The sequence below is a fragment of the Pyrgilauda ruficollis genome, unplaced genomic scaffold (assembly GCF_017590135.1).
Source record: "Pyrgilauda ruficollis isolate IOZ18807 unplaced genomic scaffold, ASM1759013v1 scaffold33, whole genome shotgun sequence".
Taxonomy (NCBI): Eukaryota; Metazoa; Chordata; class Aves; order Passeriformes; family Passeridae; genus Pyrgilauda; species Pyrgilauda ruficollis.
In genome coordinates, this window is record NW_024524711.1 from 2,284,664 (window position 1) to 2,300,281 (window position 15,618).

At 41.3% G+C, this 15,618-nt stretch overlaps 1 protein-coding gene across 1 annotated transcript in view; it reads right to left on the bottom strand.

Moving 5' to 3' along the window:
* LOC121357371 (lysosomal alpha-glucosidase-like) overlaps positions 1-15,618 on the bottom strand; it is a 76,685-nt gene that overhangs the window by 18,514 nt on the left and 42,553 nt on the right. The window contains exons 17-20 of the mRNA XM_041474583.1: positions 8,153-8,283; positions 7,252-7,340; positions 6,183-6,232; positions 1,750-1,908 (exon numbers count right to left, since the gene is read on the bottom strand). Coding sequence (XP_041330517.1) covers positions 1,750-1,908; positions 6,183-6,232; positions 7,252-7,340; positions 8,153-8,283 — 429 coding nt within the window. The remainder of the gene's footprint in view (positions 1-1,749; positions 1,909-6,182; positions 6,233-7,251; positions 7,341-8,152; positions 8,284-15,618) is intronic.

Below are 15,618 nucleotides of genomic sequence, written 5' to 3' on the forward strand. Positions count from 1 at the left end.
CCAATATGGTAGAAGTTACTTTCTACTGCAGCCCTTTAAACAGTGGGGTCTCTGCTTGTAAAACTATTATACCAAATGTAATCTCACTAAGCCTGTAAGAAAGTGGCAAATTTTTCCTTTGCAACTTATTTTTTAATTGCATGCATAAGTTTTCAAGATCTAAACCCAAGCTGCTGCTAGTGTTCTTCATTTATTTATTTATTTTTTTATTAGAGGGTCAAATGTGAGAGGAATATAGGTAGTGACATTGTAACCTCTGTACAGGGATGGTGGGAGAGGTTTGACTAAATCTCTCAGAATTCCTCTCAGAGTGGAATGTATTTAGCTGGTGTAGAAAATTTAACTTTTTTGTAGTTTTGGATCCCTACAACATCAGCTTGGTGGGTTTTTTCCTCCAGTATTTGAAGTAGATCTTAAGTCACCAAGATGGTATTTTGCTCTTAAATCAAATTTTAAATTATATTTTTGAGACAAGCTTATTAGTCTTTTAAAATCATCTTTGTATGTGAGGCTCTTAATCTGCAGTTATCTTCTGGACATCTGTAATTGGTACTTTCAAGCACGTCTCAATGGAATGTTTTCTTTACCCTGCCACATTTATGTTGCTTTCAGCTTGCTTAGAGGCTGTTAAACAATTTCTTCCCCTGAGTCAATATTGATTATGTTTATTTATGACATTGTCTCTGAAAGTGAAATTTTTACAATTCTCCAAGGGAGAAATTTATTCTCAGCAATTTTATTCCTTTACAGATTCCTTCAATAAAATAAATGGTAGTACCAGGTATGTATAAAGGGGATCACTCTTTGGTTACAAATGAAACTTAAGCACTAAGCCAAGTGGGTAGGGTAACATAAGGTGTGACTACTTGTTGCCTCAGTTATCTTTCACTGCATGATGATTTAGTGGCATTTTGCAGTGTTAACACCAGGAGTTCTCTAGATGCAACCAGTGCTAAGATGTGAGTACACATTTCATACAGAGTGTGAATGAGCACTTCAGCTTGGTGGCTGGTGACAGATGTGGGACAAGTGGCCAGAAGAAAGGAAGCCAAAGGTTTTGCTCCTTTTGTCTATACTGCTGTGCAAAAGAAAATCGGGATCACAGAGGCTGTTGCCACTTAGGGTTTATCAGGGGTGTTCAGTCCATCCCCTCTGGAATGTCCCCACGTTGGTGCCAGAGGAGCACTGCACAAGGAAGTCATGCATTTTGTCCTGGAACACTGAGGCTTAGCACTTTAAGATGCTGAAATTACACCTCTTTGGAAGACAGGGACATGCTCCTTAGAGCCAACGACACTGGAATAATTTTTGGACACCAAGTAATCATGAGAAAAAAATCCACAATGCTTCTTTTCAGCAGTAGATAAAAAACTCTGACAAGTTTTCTCATTTTATCAGAATGATAAGAATGCCCATAAAACTGCTAACTGTGCCCTCAGCTCATGGACCTGTATCTTCTTTCCAGTATTTCAGTGTTTAAAAATTTGTGTAAGTGGCAGACATTAAGTAAAAGAGAGTGCATATGCATAAGCAAAGTTTAAAGATTCCTAAAAGAGCTCTTGTTTTTGCTATTTTTTCCCCTCTCCTAAATGTCAGACTGTTGTATCAAGAATGGGTGTCTGGTTACACTTCAAAATGTGAAGGGGTGGATGAGAAACAGTTCCTGTCCTTCACTGACTTCATCTCTCTTCACTCTTCTTCACCCTCCTTTCCCTAAGTTTTTTCTTAACCTCTCAGTTCAGGTCTTACCCCACTCATCTCGTAAGTCAAAGCATCTCCACGGATGGATCTTCCATTCAGAGACACAGCCTGAGGTCTCAGTTTCAGGCCAAGAACGGTAATTTTGTTGTACTTCAGAGTGTCAGCTCCACGGTAGCCATTTTTAACTATTTCAGTCTTCAGGCTTCCCTGGAAAAATCCACAGAGAAAACTTTAGGACCATGACAGCTCTTTAGAGGTGACTTGCTGCACACTTAGAAGGTTTCATGCTTGTCAATGAACATACACAATGTCTTCCAATGTAGACATTGAAGTCATAAAGGAAAAAACAACAGTCACATTAATTTGTACATAAGAAAGGTTTTGTGTATGATTATAAACTAAGAAAGTAAATCACATTTACAGCATTAATCGGATTTAGAAAAACATGTCCAAGAAGACATGTTTTTCTACTTTTAATCAATGTGAATTTTGTTCTTGTACCCATTACAGAGCACAGTAGCATATGCAAAGCCAAAATCCAGATACAGAGATTCAGTTAGTGACCTTAAGACAGATTTAATTAACATCCAAAACTAGCTGCTTTAAAACACTAGTATCTTCCACAAACAGCAGCTGCTAGATGTTTTGCCCCTATTTAATGTACCACATCTCCTGCTAGAAATCCCTGTTATATATGTCCCAGCTTTAAGGCGACTAAAGGAGCATTGTATGTCCACAGAGCTTTGTTTGCTGTACTTTTTATTTACTATACATCCCATATTTAGGGGTGTGCCAAGAGGACATACAAAGTCATTAAGCCAATTCATTTGGATCACCAGTGACAGTAATTTCCCATACATGCAATGAAGGAATCATCGCATTTTTTATGTGATCAAAGTTGTTGAGGAAATAAAGATGAATTACACTGCTCAGGAAATGATGGATGGCTATGCAATCATGACTTTTTAAAAATATGCCGAGGAGAAACCCATGATGGAACCTTTTGCATAAATTAGCTTATGTTATTTCAGTAGTGCATTGTAGGAGGGGAGCAGGAGCTAGATCACAGTATATGTAACTTAGGGCTGTGCTTAGACTGCTTATTTCAGGCATCCACACTAAAAATAAGTGCTAAGCCCCAGCACACTGATTTAAACTGCCTAAATAAGGAGTTGGCTATTATTTAGCAAAAGGGGAGAGGCCTGCAAAAGCCTCCAGAGAATTTTTCAGGGTACCTCTTACATGTGATGTCTTATTCCCTCTGGCAGAGCTCCAGCAGAGAGGGAGGCTCAGTTTAGAGAGCACCTCCCTATGGTGTTTTACTGCTGTCTCAGGTGTGGCTAAGCAGGACAGCCAGCTCAGGTGGCCACACAGGCCCAGGAAGCACAATGTAATGTTGAACTCGGCTCTCAAGCTCAGAGGCCCAAGACAGGACTCTTCAGCAGACACAATTTTCCCTGACCAAGGTCTAGAACTGGAGGTCTTGGGGAAGCAGAATCACAGAATATGCTGACTTGGAAAGGACTCATAAGGATCATGGAGTCCAATTCCCTGCCCTGCACAGGGCAACAGGATGGTCAGGATGGATGTGACCTGCTCCTCCCCAGGCATCTAATGGTTAAAGCAATTGCCCAGGAAGGTCCTGACTTCTTGTTTGAGGCAGTTATGGGTATCACTCAAAACCATGTAAATGCAAAGCAACATGAAGCCCTTGATCTGATGCCAGGAGCCAGGGTTTCTGTACTCTGAGCAAAAAGGGTCAGGAGTTTTCTTCTTACCATGTTGCTCTGATCCTATCAACTTCCCCTTTTTTCCTCCCTACATTTTCATCCTGAATATTGGACCAGTTTTAGGAGAAACTTCCCTTCAGGCCATCCAGTCATTTAGTGCCTAAAGCATCCTTTCAGAAGATTCCATTTTATTGGACAACCCTTCCATCCCCATCCCTTTATTACAGTGTGGACCCGCCTGGTACAGGCTGAGCATACCTGCCTTGTCTGCCACCCCTGGGGATCAGGACCTCCCTGCTCATCCCTGAAGCACAGTGGATCTTATACAGGTGGATCAAGTATTCTTCTAGCCTGGTGGGCTTCATGTAAGGGGGCTCTTTGACTTAGGTCACTTATTCACTATGCATATTGGAAGGGATATGTCAAGGGAATTAAAATGCCAACTGCAGTGAGACAGCACCACAGAGCTTGAATCATTTTCTGAGGATTAAGTGCCTGCCCTAGTCTTGAATTCTTCTTTACACTTTTGAGTTCTTTAAATGAAAATATAAATTAAAGGGTCTAATCCTGTAGCTGTTACTTCTGCAACACCCCATGCTGGTTCAGAGTAAATGCTGTAATGTCAGACCTTACCAGCAAATCTCTCAGGGAACAAAACTTGAGTGTTCTCCTAAAACTAGGCGTGATTAAATTATTCTTCCACATTTTTAAAAAATATAGAAATGTGCAATAAATACTAAGACCTTCATACATTTCTCATACTTCAAATTGCTATTTAAGATTGACGGTTTTCTTTATAAACACATAATAAAAACTCAACATTAAAGATTACTGGAATGCAGATAGGGAATTCAGTCATGGATTTACAGGCAGAAGTCAAATATGAGCAATGAGAAATGGAAGTGCCAGAGAAGCAACAATCTAATTTGCCCAGCTCAAAATTTAATATAAAACTGGATATTGTTTTTCTGTAGCCTTACTGCAATAAATTACTATACACAGACTACACAAAACCAAAGAGATTTTTCTTCCTTTTTGCTGCTGAAATACCCTTTTTTTCTGAAAAAGAAAGAATATTTTTTTCTTGGTAAATCAAGAACAAAATAAGTTAAAATTAAATTTGAAGTCAACCCATGTAGTGTTAGTTCCAGGAAAATATCTCACGAACATGCCAGGCTACATAATAAAGCCCATTGGCTTACCCTGGATTGCTCTTGTTCTTGGAAGACAGATCTTCTAAGAGTAATATCACAATAGGGGTTAACACGATTTTATTGTTCTGACTGTTTTCTGTAGATTACTTTTGGACTTTTAGGAATACATGAAAATCATGTAATCATTTAGGCTGGAAAATACCTTTAAAGTTATCAAGTTCAACTATTAACCCAGCACTGCCAAGTCCACCAGTAAACCATGTCCCTAAGGGCCACATCTACACATCTTTTAAATACCTCCAGGGATGATGACTTTACCACTTCTCTGAGCAGCCTGCTCTGGGACTTGATAACCCTTTCAATGAAGAAACTTTTCCTAATGTGGAATCTAATCCTGTGCTGATGTAACCTGAGGCCTCTGGTCCTACCACTTGTTACTTGGAAGAAGAGACTGACCCCCATCTGGCTCACCCTCCTTTCACACAGTTATGGATAGCAACAAGGTCTCTCCTGAGCCTCCTTTACTCCAGGCCAAACACCCCCAGCTCCTCATATGATTTGTACTCCAGACCCTCCACCAGCTTCTCTGCCCTTCTCTGAACACAGGATCTGAGGTGTGGCCTCACCAGTGACAAGTACAGAGGTACAGTCATTGCCCCAGTCCTGTATATTTCTGATACAAGCCAGGATGCCCTTGGCCTTCTTGGCCACTTGGGCACATGCTGGCTCACGTTCAGAAGGATGGGGACCAAACCATGTCATAGTCTATATACAATATCCTATTTATTACAAATGCTAGAATTGCAGATGAAATAAGATCTGTAGAGACAGGTTATTGAAGTAGGGTAAGGTTTTTTAACAATAACTCCCACAACTTACTATCATATACTTAATGAGCTTATGGTAGACATATTTCACAGTATTTTACTCAATTGAAGCCTTGACTGTTGGGCTTTTCTATAGGTCTTTCTCAGGACATGTCTTCACAGAACTGAGCACTGTGTGAAAGGCATCAGTGCACTGATCCTGAGCTAATCTGTTTCTGTGCTGCACAGAGCATCTGATCAGCACAGTGGGTTGCCAGAAGCATGCTGGATCACTCCACAGGACACCCACCATGGGAGCAGTGTCTGTGCTGTCAGACAAGGAAATGTAAGCTAAAGAATTGAGACTACATAACTCTCTGCACCACAAAACAAAAACATCAAGTGATCAAAGTTAAAAGGTTGCTGGAATATCCTGAAGAGAGGAATCTAGCTTTCTCCCACCCATCTGACTGAAAGTGGAACCCAAGAGAAAGGTCCCTTGTCCCCAGAAGCTGCAACTAAGGGAAAAAAAAAGTTGAAAATCTGGGATTTTTTCAGATTTGTATTGCAGCAGGGACATTAATGACACATGTCACTACGATACTCAATGGAGCAGACATAAAACTATGATCCCATAGTTGGACTATTTTGTAGCTAGCTGGAAATGAAAGCATTAGGTAGGTTACCTGGTTTATAGACTGAGCTAGAAGAGAAACATCAGCACCTTACAATGGCTAAACTAAAATACAGCTACCTATATGTAAGTAGGTATCTTGTATGTTGCCACTTACTTTGCTGAATGTGTATTTAGCCAAGAAGTAGTTCTCTTTTTCAATAGTATCTGTTGAAACACAAAGCAAGGAGAATTTATATCAAAACAAGGAGCAAAATCCATAAGCAGTTCACATTACTGTAGCAAGTGGCTAAGGTCAGACTAAGATGATTTGTGGGCTATTTAATCTCTTCCTCTAGTCTTAGGTTGATCTCAGGAGAACACAATGTGAGATATTGTCCTCTCTAGCAGATCAGCTGCTCCTAGTGTCACACATTTCTCATATAAAAGCACTGACTTCAACTGCAATCAGCTTTGTACCTTCACAGAATCACAGAGTAAGATGACTAAGAAAGGACCCTCAAGGATGATCAAGTCCAACTCCTGGCCCTGCACAGCACCATCTGCAAGAGTCACACCATTTGCCTGAAAGCATAGCCCAAACACTTCTAGAACTCTGTCAGGTTTGGTGCTGTGACTGCTTCCCTGGGGAGCTGTTCCAGTGCCCAACCACTCTCTGGGTGAAGAAACTTTTTCTGATATCCAACATAAACGTCCCCTGACACAACTTCAGGCCACTCCCTCAGGTCCTGTCACTGTCACCACAGAGAAGAGATCAGTGCCTGTCCCTCCTCTTCCCCTCATGAGGAAGTTGTAACTGCAGTGAGGTCTCCCCTCAGTCTCCTCCAGGCTGAACAGACCAAGTGACCTCAGCCACTCATCATACGGCTTCTCCTCAAAATCCTTCACCATCTTTGTTGCCCTCCTTTAGATGCTCTCCAATAGTTTAATGTCTTTTCTATATTGAGGTTCCCAAAACTGCCCCCAGCACTCGAGGCCGCCTCGAGCAGAGCAGAGCAGGACAATCCCCTCCCTTTGCCCAGCTGGTGATGCTGTGCCTGATGCCCCCAGGACATGGGTGGCCCTCCTGGCTGCCAGTGCCTGGCTAATGTTCAACTTGCTACTGCTAATTTTGGGGTCAGTTCTCCAGCTATTTCTAGCAGGAGCCAGTGCCATTATGCTGCTGAAAGGTGGCCTGAGGAGAGCCCTGTATGCAGGTACTGCTTCACAGCAGGGGACAGGCTTACCAATGGAATCACCATCATCCCAGAAGAGAGATCCAGAAGCTTGTCCTTGTTCATCCAGGGCAATAATGAGTCCAAATGGGTTCAGGCGGCTGTTGACAAATATGTTGAGAAGTGTCAGTACAAACCTGTGCAGGTTGGTCCCTTCCAAGCAACTCAACAAAAACTTCTGAACACAACTCCCATTTTAAGGTTACAAAAAAGGTCATGACAGAAGAATAACAACAGTGTTTACCAAAAGGACTCTTGAAGTGATGGCAAAGTCTTTGCCTTGCCTTGTCCTACTGACGTCTAGATTTCTCATATTTTGAGTGCTCATGTAGATAAGCTCCCTCTCCTTTTGTGGCCTCAGTGTGCGATAACTGGATGGTCTGGGAGTCAACTGGTAACCAGTACTACCTTACTATGGCTGCTGCACAGTGCTGTCCCCTCTCTTTCCTACTCAGATTAGCTTCTGAGCATGATTCAGATTTGAGACCAGTATATCATCCATTGGCATGGGGAAATATTTCTCCTGAAGAAAGATTTGAACTTTTCCACCTTGTTTACAGCATTTGATAAATTCACCCAAGGACAATTTTGCTTTTCCCCTTGCATACATTTAGTCTGAATGATTGACAGCAGGTCAGTGTGGCAGTAAGAGGTGCAAAAGCTTTTCTGAGCACAATCATAGAGCCAGGAGTAGGCGTCAGCTGTGCTAACAGTGACGTGGGTCATCTCTGAGGTGATTTCTCCCAATGAAATGGAACGAATACTGGTATAAAAATATTGTACTTATCACTTGGGATGGCAGCTGGGAGCTGCAGTTAGTCTCTCTTCTGTACTTCCTTTTGATTGCTTTTTTGACTGCCTGTGGGTCTGACCCACACCGTGGCTGCTTGGTGACAAACACAGGGGACATTACCTCTCAGTAGTGGTTGTGGCTGGTGCCTGCTGAGGCAGAATGTACCCTCCACGGATGTACAGAGGGATCTTGTTCAGTGGGGCAGACACAGTAACATAGCTCTTCTTCCAGGAATTCGGCACTTTAAGACCCTACCACAAAAATTAATGCAGTTAAAAAAATGCCAATCCAGGCAGTATACATACTGAAAAAGAGAGCAAGGGGTAAATTTTCATTTCAATTACATCAGTGAAAAAAACAAACTAAAATAAGGATTTCAGAAGTGTTATTCCAGTTTCCTTTTTAACATGAAAGAGGATCTAGCCTCTGCAGTTATGCATATGCCTGAGACAGAAGCATCATGACTGAAAGACAGCAAATGGTCTTTTAAAATGGTATCATTATTCCATATGCTGTTAAAAAAACCCCACCCATTAAGACACTGAGCAAAAAGAAAAATAAAACCTTTTGCTTCCTCTTTTTATACATAGGGAGCCTGTCACAATTCAGTTTAAGGTAAGTGATTCATAGTCATTGGGGAATGTAAACTGTAGATTTTCTTCTAAGAACAATTCTTCCCCTTTCAAAAAGTAATTACAGCATTCAGAGAGTGAAATTTGTGTGTGTGTAGACAACAGCATTAAGTTCTCTGCATCATCCTTTTCTGGTTTAATGCCTCAAAACCTAAAAAAAAGACTTATGTACAGAGAAAATAAAAGGAAGGCTTTGCTCTTGCCCTCTGTAAATGATAATTATGATTTATGGCAAGTACCCAACTTTGGTTTGGAAATGCACCATGTGCATGACAAGTAAATGCCAAATACTGGGAGGTGAGCAATGCCAGGGGCAGGCACATAGGCAGGGCAAGGGACAAAGGCCACTGCCCCTGTGCCCAGCACAGCAAGGGGGCTCAGAGGGAACCATGAGGAGAGTTGAATTAAATGCTGGACTTTGCATGAAATGCTGAACTTTCTCATGAAAAGAGAAAAAAGAAAGGGCTGGATGAGGACACCAGCCAAATGCTGAAAATGACCAAACTTATTTTAAAAAAAGTCTGCATTTCCTCTGAGAGCAGTTCTGCCCTGCCTGCTCCTCTGCCAGGGACACTCAGGAGACTTAACAACAGCCTGATGATCCTGGGCTCACATTTCTGAAAGCTCTTAGCATCAGTTTAACTGCTCCCATTGAAGCCAAGCTGGGCTTAGCCTGCAGATTGCAGCAGAGCACTTCTGGAAATGCAGTCCTGGGGAGAGTGCTGGAAAGGTCAAGACTCAGGCCCTGAAGAGAAGGTACTGGCATGTCCCACAGAGCAGATTGTTCTGCAGCTCTTGGAAGCATCTTCCAGAGGGGTGCCTCACCTTGCACTCCAAATATGCCTTCTGTCAAAAGTGATACATGTGCAAAATTACATGCACACGAGGGTTTGTGGCATGCTCTCAGGAGTGTGGCTTAGGTTTCTGCCTCTGTCTCTGTGCGTGGAAGTGTACCAGAATAAGAATTAAAAGTGGGGGGCAAAGAAAGAAATCCTGGCATTTTCATGCATGTCTAGGCTGCTCTTGAAAATTCTGTTTGCTGGGTCTTAGAGCTTTACATGGCAAAAATAGAAAACAAAATGTTACTGAAAGCTGTGTCATTTACTCTCCCAGCTAGCCTGATGCAGACTTCTTTTTCTCTAGGTTTCTTCATCTACAGAGGTAAAAATACCACTGAAGATTGCTAAAAGTCATTTTGCTGGAATTGTACCATTAAAAATTATTAGGGAAAAAAGTAAGAAAATTAATCTTAAGAATACTTACAGTATAGTAGTCAAACCACTGTGCTTCAGGGAAGTATACAGCCACAGATCTTGCTCCCTGTAATTGTTATAAAGAGATTAGTCTTTTTTATTTTTGTATTTCTGATATTACATTAGCTTTATTATATTTGTGCATGGAGAGATGTATGCTGAATATTCTAATAACATCAAATTTTGAATATTATGGCTGAGTTATTGTCATAGCAGTGGACTAGTGCTGGCTAATCTGTAATACTAAACAGACAAGCCTATCCTATTTGGGGGTTTTTACTGCCATAGCCTGGGATGAGTCAATGTTACATGATTATTTTATTCTAGTACATAGCCCTGTGTCTTGTAAATGTAACTGGCCTAGGTGCACTCCTCCAACATCTCAGCAGCCCTAGCAATGGCTATGGCAGATCTTCCAAGACAGGGCTCCACATCTGAAGTGGGAGGATAGCACTGCTCACTGCCCCTTGCACCACTCCTGTCCCAGAAACAGGCAGAGAACAAGCTCTAGCACAGAGAGGATGCACATCCTTCTCTTCTTGTAAACAATTTAAAGTTGCAGATAAGTAATAATAAATAATAAATGTTTTGCTAATTGCACAATTACTGTACTTCATTTTGCAGCATGTGTTGTGTCAGAACGCTGCAGGGATGTAATCATGCTAAAGGCACTTTGTATTAATAACTCCAGGAACAGTTGGGATCAAAACATACTTCAAATTTTGTTACAAGTTGCTTATTCTCACAAACAGATTAATTTTTACTATCAGTGTAGATGTTTGTCCCTTTGCAGAATTATGGATTAACCCCAAGGACTACCCCAGGAATCTTGTGGAACAAGAAAAGTAAAGGTGGAAGAGAAGACTTAAGGCAAAATTACCATCTGACATTTTAGGGATTTTAGATATATGAAAAACCCTATAAAGGCAAGATGTTCTCCTCTCCATCTCTTCTCTGTGGTATTATGACAACCTTGAATATTCTGGTCTACAGCAATGTGTGCAACCATCACCTGAGTCATGATGATTTCAGGGCTAGGTTGGATGGGGCTTTGAGGAGCTTGGCTTAGTGGGAGGTGTCTGTGCCCATGGCATGGGGGTTGGAACTAGATGATCTTTAAGGTCCTTTCCAACCCAAACTATTCTATGATTCCATGATTCCGTGCACCTCACCTTCACAACTGCCTAAATAACAAACCAGTGTGCAAGGCAGTTCTCCATTCTGATTTTTTTTTTTGATGTCTCACTTGCTCTCATCCTAGGACTCAAGGACTGAAGGTCAAGTCATCCCTGACTCATTTTCTCTACACAAGCAGATGCTAAGCTGCAATTTGACACAGTCACTGCTGGCCTGCACTGCCACAGTGAGGGGCTTACAGCTCACCTCTGCCCCAGCCCTGCCAACTGGCACAGCCCTGGCTGCCAGCTATCACACTGCAAGACCCAGCAATGTGCTGCCTTCAAAGTTCTGCTTCCCCCATCACGTCACAGGCAGCCTTCCTTTTGTGCTGCAGTTCTTTAAAAAACATCAGGAACTCCTTATCTCGACCCCCTATCATTTCATACATCCTTATAATGTCCCCTTTTATTCAGTTCTTTGCAGGAAGCCTCTCCTGGCTTGTCACTTCCTCTTCATGGGAAGGGGTTTTTTCCCATTGTTTATCATCCTGCTGGTCTGAGACCCTGTGAAATCTTCTTTCTACTCTTCAGCTATTAGAAACCTGTGGGAGTCTGAAGATAAAGGACTGATGAATGAAGTGCCTCAGTGGGGTCAGAATGGTTTTAGAATTTAATTTTTTCTTAAATTCACAGAGACAAAAGGGTTGGTTAAAAAACCAGGTAACAGTGTCCTGTTTAAATGTTTGATCATCAGCAACATCTAGAAATATATCAGCTATTCTGTCAGCATGCTGATTGCAAACAGCACTAGGATACATCCCATGCAAATACTTAGATCTGCTCAGACATACCTCTCTTGTGCTGCCAGCAGTCAGTGGTGGGCAAGGAGAGAAACACACCCTTGCTTCAGCCAAGCAGGGAGAGCCATGTGCCCAGCACAGCAGAGGAAAATGCTGCTTTTTAAAACCTGTCCTGTTAGCAGCTTACATTATCATTATCGTTTCCATAATGACTGCCTTTGCCTGTGATGCTGGGAAACTCCTACCAGAGCCCCTGAGAGCTGCAGTTCCAAAACACTGTGGGTGAGCAGTAATATGGAAACCAGTTTGCTTTCATATCTGTGTGTTTCTTCCTAGCTCAACAATTACTGCTCTGTGTGTGTCCTTGGAGACTGCTGCCAGCACAATAACAGGAGCACGTGAGGGGCAGCATCCAGCCTCTTTACATCCTTTCCTCACTTGGGAGTAGAAGGGAAAGGCTGTGCCCTCACTTTCATCCTCCCACTTCAAGTACTGAGAAGCTCTGTACTGTCTGTGCTGCTCAGAAATGCGCTCTGAAGCTTTGACAGTGGAGAGTAGAAAGGGATGGATATGAGCAAACATGCTCTGAATGTCATCCAATGCCATAAGCACCACTTGTTTCTTTTATTCCAGTATGATAGCATTTTTAATTACAGTACTTGCCTCTTCAAGAACAGGAGCAATCATAAAGGCAGATCCCCAAAGGAAGGCAGTATCTATTCCGTGAGTCTCCTGATCAGAAGTAAATCTATTTTGAAAGTTAAATACACAATGTTAATTCACAGTTGTTAGAATTTGCCACATATTTTGATATTACTCACTGTGACAAGAAATCTGCTTCCTCAAAGTAACCTTCAACACAGCCAAATATTTTTCCTGATTGAGGGAATGCCAAAAGCTGGACAGAGATTCAGATATTTCAGTAGTACCTACCATCCCAGAGCAGACCAGAACTCTCACAAAATGATAAAGCTGATTTCTTTTCAGAAGAGCAACAGTGGGAAAACAACTCACTTCTGTTCAGTGGGCTGAGACTTCATTGTGGGAGCCAACAAGCAGGACAGGGGCCAGGCCCAGGAGAGGGAACACAGAGGAAAAACACTGTGCTCTAGGATCTAAAGCATTTGTGAAAAATCCTTGGATTTGGCCTCCCACAGCTTTCACAGATTTACATTTGAATTTGTTTGCAAGACAAACACAGAGCAACACTCATACATATTGTACATATTGTTTTAGCTGTCTCTCCTGAATGGATGGAAAATCTATGGAATTCAGTCCATTTTATTCAATGCACTAAAATTGTTTTGGATTCTGATCATGTTCTCCAGAATGGTCACAGTCCCGTTTGCCTGGCTTCACTTGCCTTCTCTTGGGAAGAGATCTCTGTTCCACCGTGCATCAGCTAATGAAAATATTGACTAGCACCTGGCAAAGAAGAGAGATCCTTCCCAACTTAGGAACCTCCTTTCATACAGCATAAAATCCTTGAGAATTTAAATAGTTTTTCAATCATCTGTAAGTCTCTTCCTGAGGAAATAATTAATGGATCCTAGTTCTTCTAAGAACATCACATACACAAAAAAATCCGTATCTCAAATCCTCCTAAAATCAAAGTACCATGTACCTCCTGACTTCTGCTACTCCTCTGCCACTCCAACAGCCCTGTTGCCTTGTCAGAGATGGTAACTGGTCTGGTTTTCATGCATTTTTGACAAATTCACACTGGCTATTGCATATTTACATACTATTCTCTAAGGATGTATAAACTCCTTGTTTAAAAATTCCTTTACAGTGTCTGTTTCATGGGCTTTGCAGCTGCCCCTGTCTAAAGCCAGGTCTGTGTTGAACACTGGCTGGAACAGAGCAGCTCAGTGTCAGTGCCCTGCTCCACACCCTGCCTGCCTGGGGCAAAGGCACACACTGCACCCAGCCCAGGCTTACAGAAATCTCCCCAAAAAAGTAAAGATAACTTGGCAATAAAAAGACACCTATTGAGTGCTCAGATTGCTAAAATATTGCAAACTTAGGGGAATACATAGAACTTAAGAAAAAACATTCTTGAAGGCATGCCATGGGCTCTACTTGAAAGAAACCTCAATTTGTTCAGAGTTTCTTTTTCTGTCCAGAACAATAGCTCTTTTGGACGCCTTAATCTTGGTCACTACTGCATTGTGACATAATACTTTTAAATGTTTAAAGCAGATTATGGTTTTTGATGAATTACCTTGTCCTAAAGTTTTTTAAATATAAAAAATGAGCTTTTCGTGTCATCTCAATAGGTTCTCTGTATTTTTAATTTGACTGTAATAAAACTGTAATAGTAATAAAATGCATTTTGTTGTGGGAGATTGCAGGAAAAAAAGCTGATCAAGAAATTATGAATAAAGAAGAATCAATCATATTTGTACACGGAAACAAGATTCTCACCCTTTAACTCAGCACAATTTTCTCTTGCAATTATAGCAACTACTAGCACAAATTCAGCAAACAAATGAACTTTGCTATTTTGAAAATATAAGCCATTAAAGCTTGCTGACATCTATGAAGGGTCTCTAATTCTATCTACTGCTTCCTCTGGTTAGATGATGGCCTCTTTTCTGTCTTATTTCCCCTCTGGTTAGCCATTAAACACCTTTCCCTTCCACTAATGGATTACCACCTCACAGTCTTGGACACCTGAGGTATCAATGCCTCTGCTTTATGGAGTGAAAGCCTCCAAGGTACCAAATACACTTAAAAGGATCTACTGGGATGTTGTTCTTGTTTGTTACTTGAAACAAGCCCCTAAATGTTCCAAAGGGAATGAAATGTCCACATGGAACAGCTATTGCTTGGAGACTCCCTGCCTGGGTACAGTTGTTTTGATGGCGAGGACTCTGAACTTGTAAGAACTTCACTAATACATGAGTTTTTTAGTTTTACTTTGTATTTTTTACAAGTAAGAGGCAAGGCTGATGTAAACTTCCATCATCCATACACTGAAAATTCTGTTTTGGTTCTCTTTCTCAAAACCCACATTTCCCCTCCTGTTAGCATCTGGGTCACCTTCTCTACTTGGGCAGACTCACTACTAAACTGCTTAATATTACTTAGAAATAGTAAGAAATACACATTAAGTAATAGCAGTGAATAATAGTAACCAGAACTAACTAGTAGTAGTAAGAAACACTTCTAACCCATTTTAGGATCTAGCTATGGCAACATTAACAAGTGATGGGACTAGGATACCACTTGGGGCACTGGGGAGGGAAACAGTTTGTGTTGCTCTCCTGATGCCTACCCTACTTACATGCATTTGAGAGGTTTTATTTCCTAGTAATCCCACTCTGGTCCTGCTGACTAAGCTCCCATCAGTGTCTGTAGTGAACCTCTCAGCTCAGTTTCATCTGCCAAAAGCCTCTGTTGGTGTATCTGAGACTGCTCTACAACTCTAATCAAAGCAAATGTGGAAATTTGCCGACGTGGATATGGCCCACATAGAGGCTGTATACTGGTATGGTCAGAAAGGCAGCTTTAATGACACTAGAGCAATTCTGTATTAGCAGAGATTAGCAAATATTAATGCCAAAATTAACTTGGGCATTTCCAGTATTAACACAAACCACATTAAGCAAAAATAGACTTAAAATAAATACTTGAAATAGCATATAGCCAATTGTAAGTTATGAGTACCTACAAAATTCTCCCTAATTTTATCCAGAAAAATGACATTGCCAAGTAGAAAGAGGAAGGATACTGCTTTTAAAATTTATCACTTAACCATTATGCTGAGTAAGCAAACCA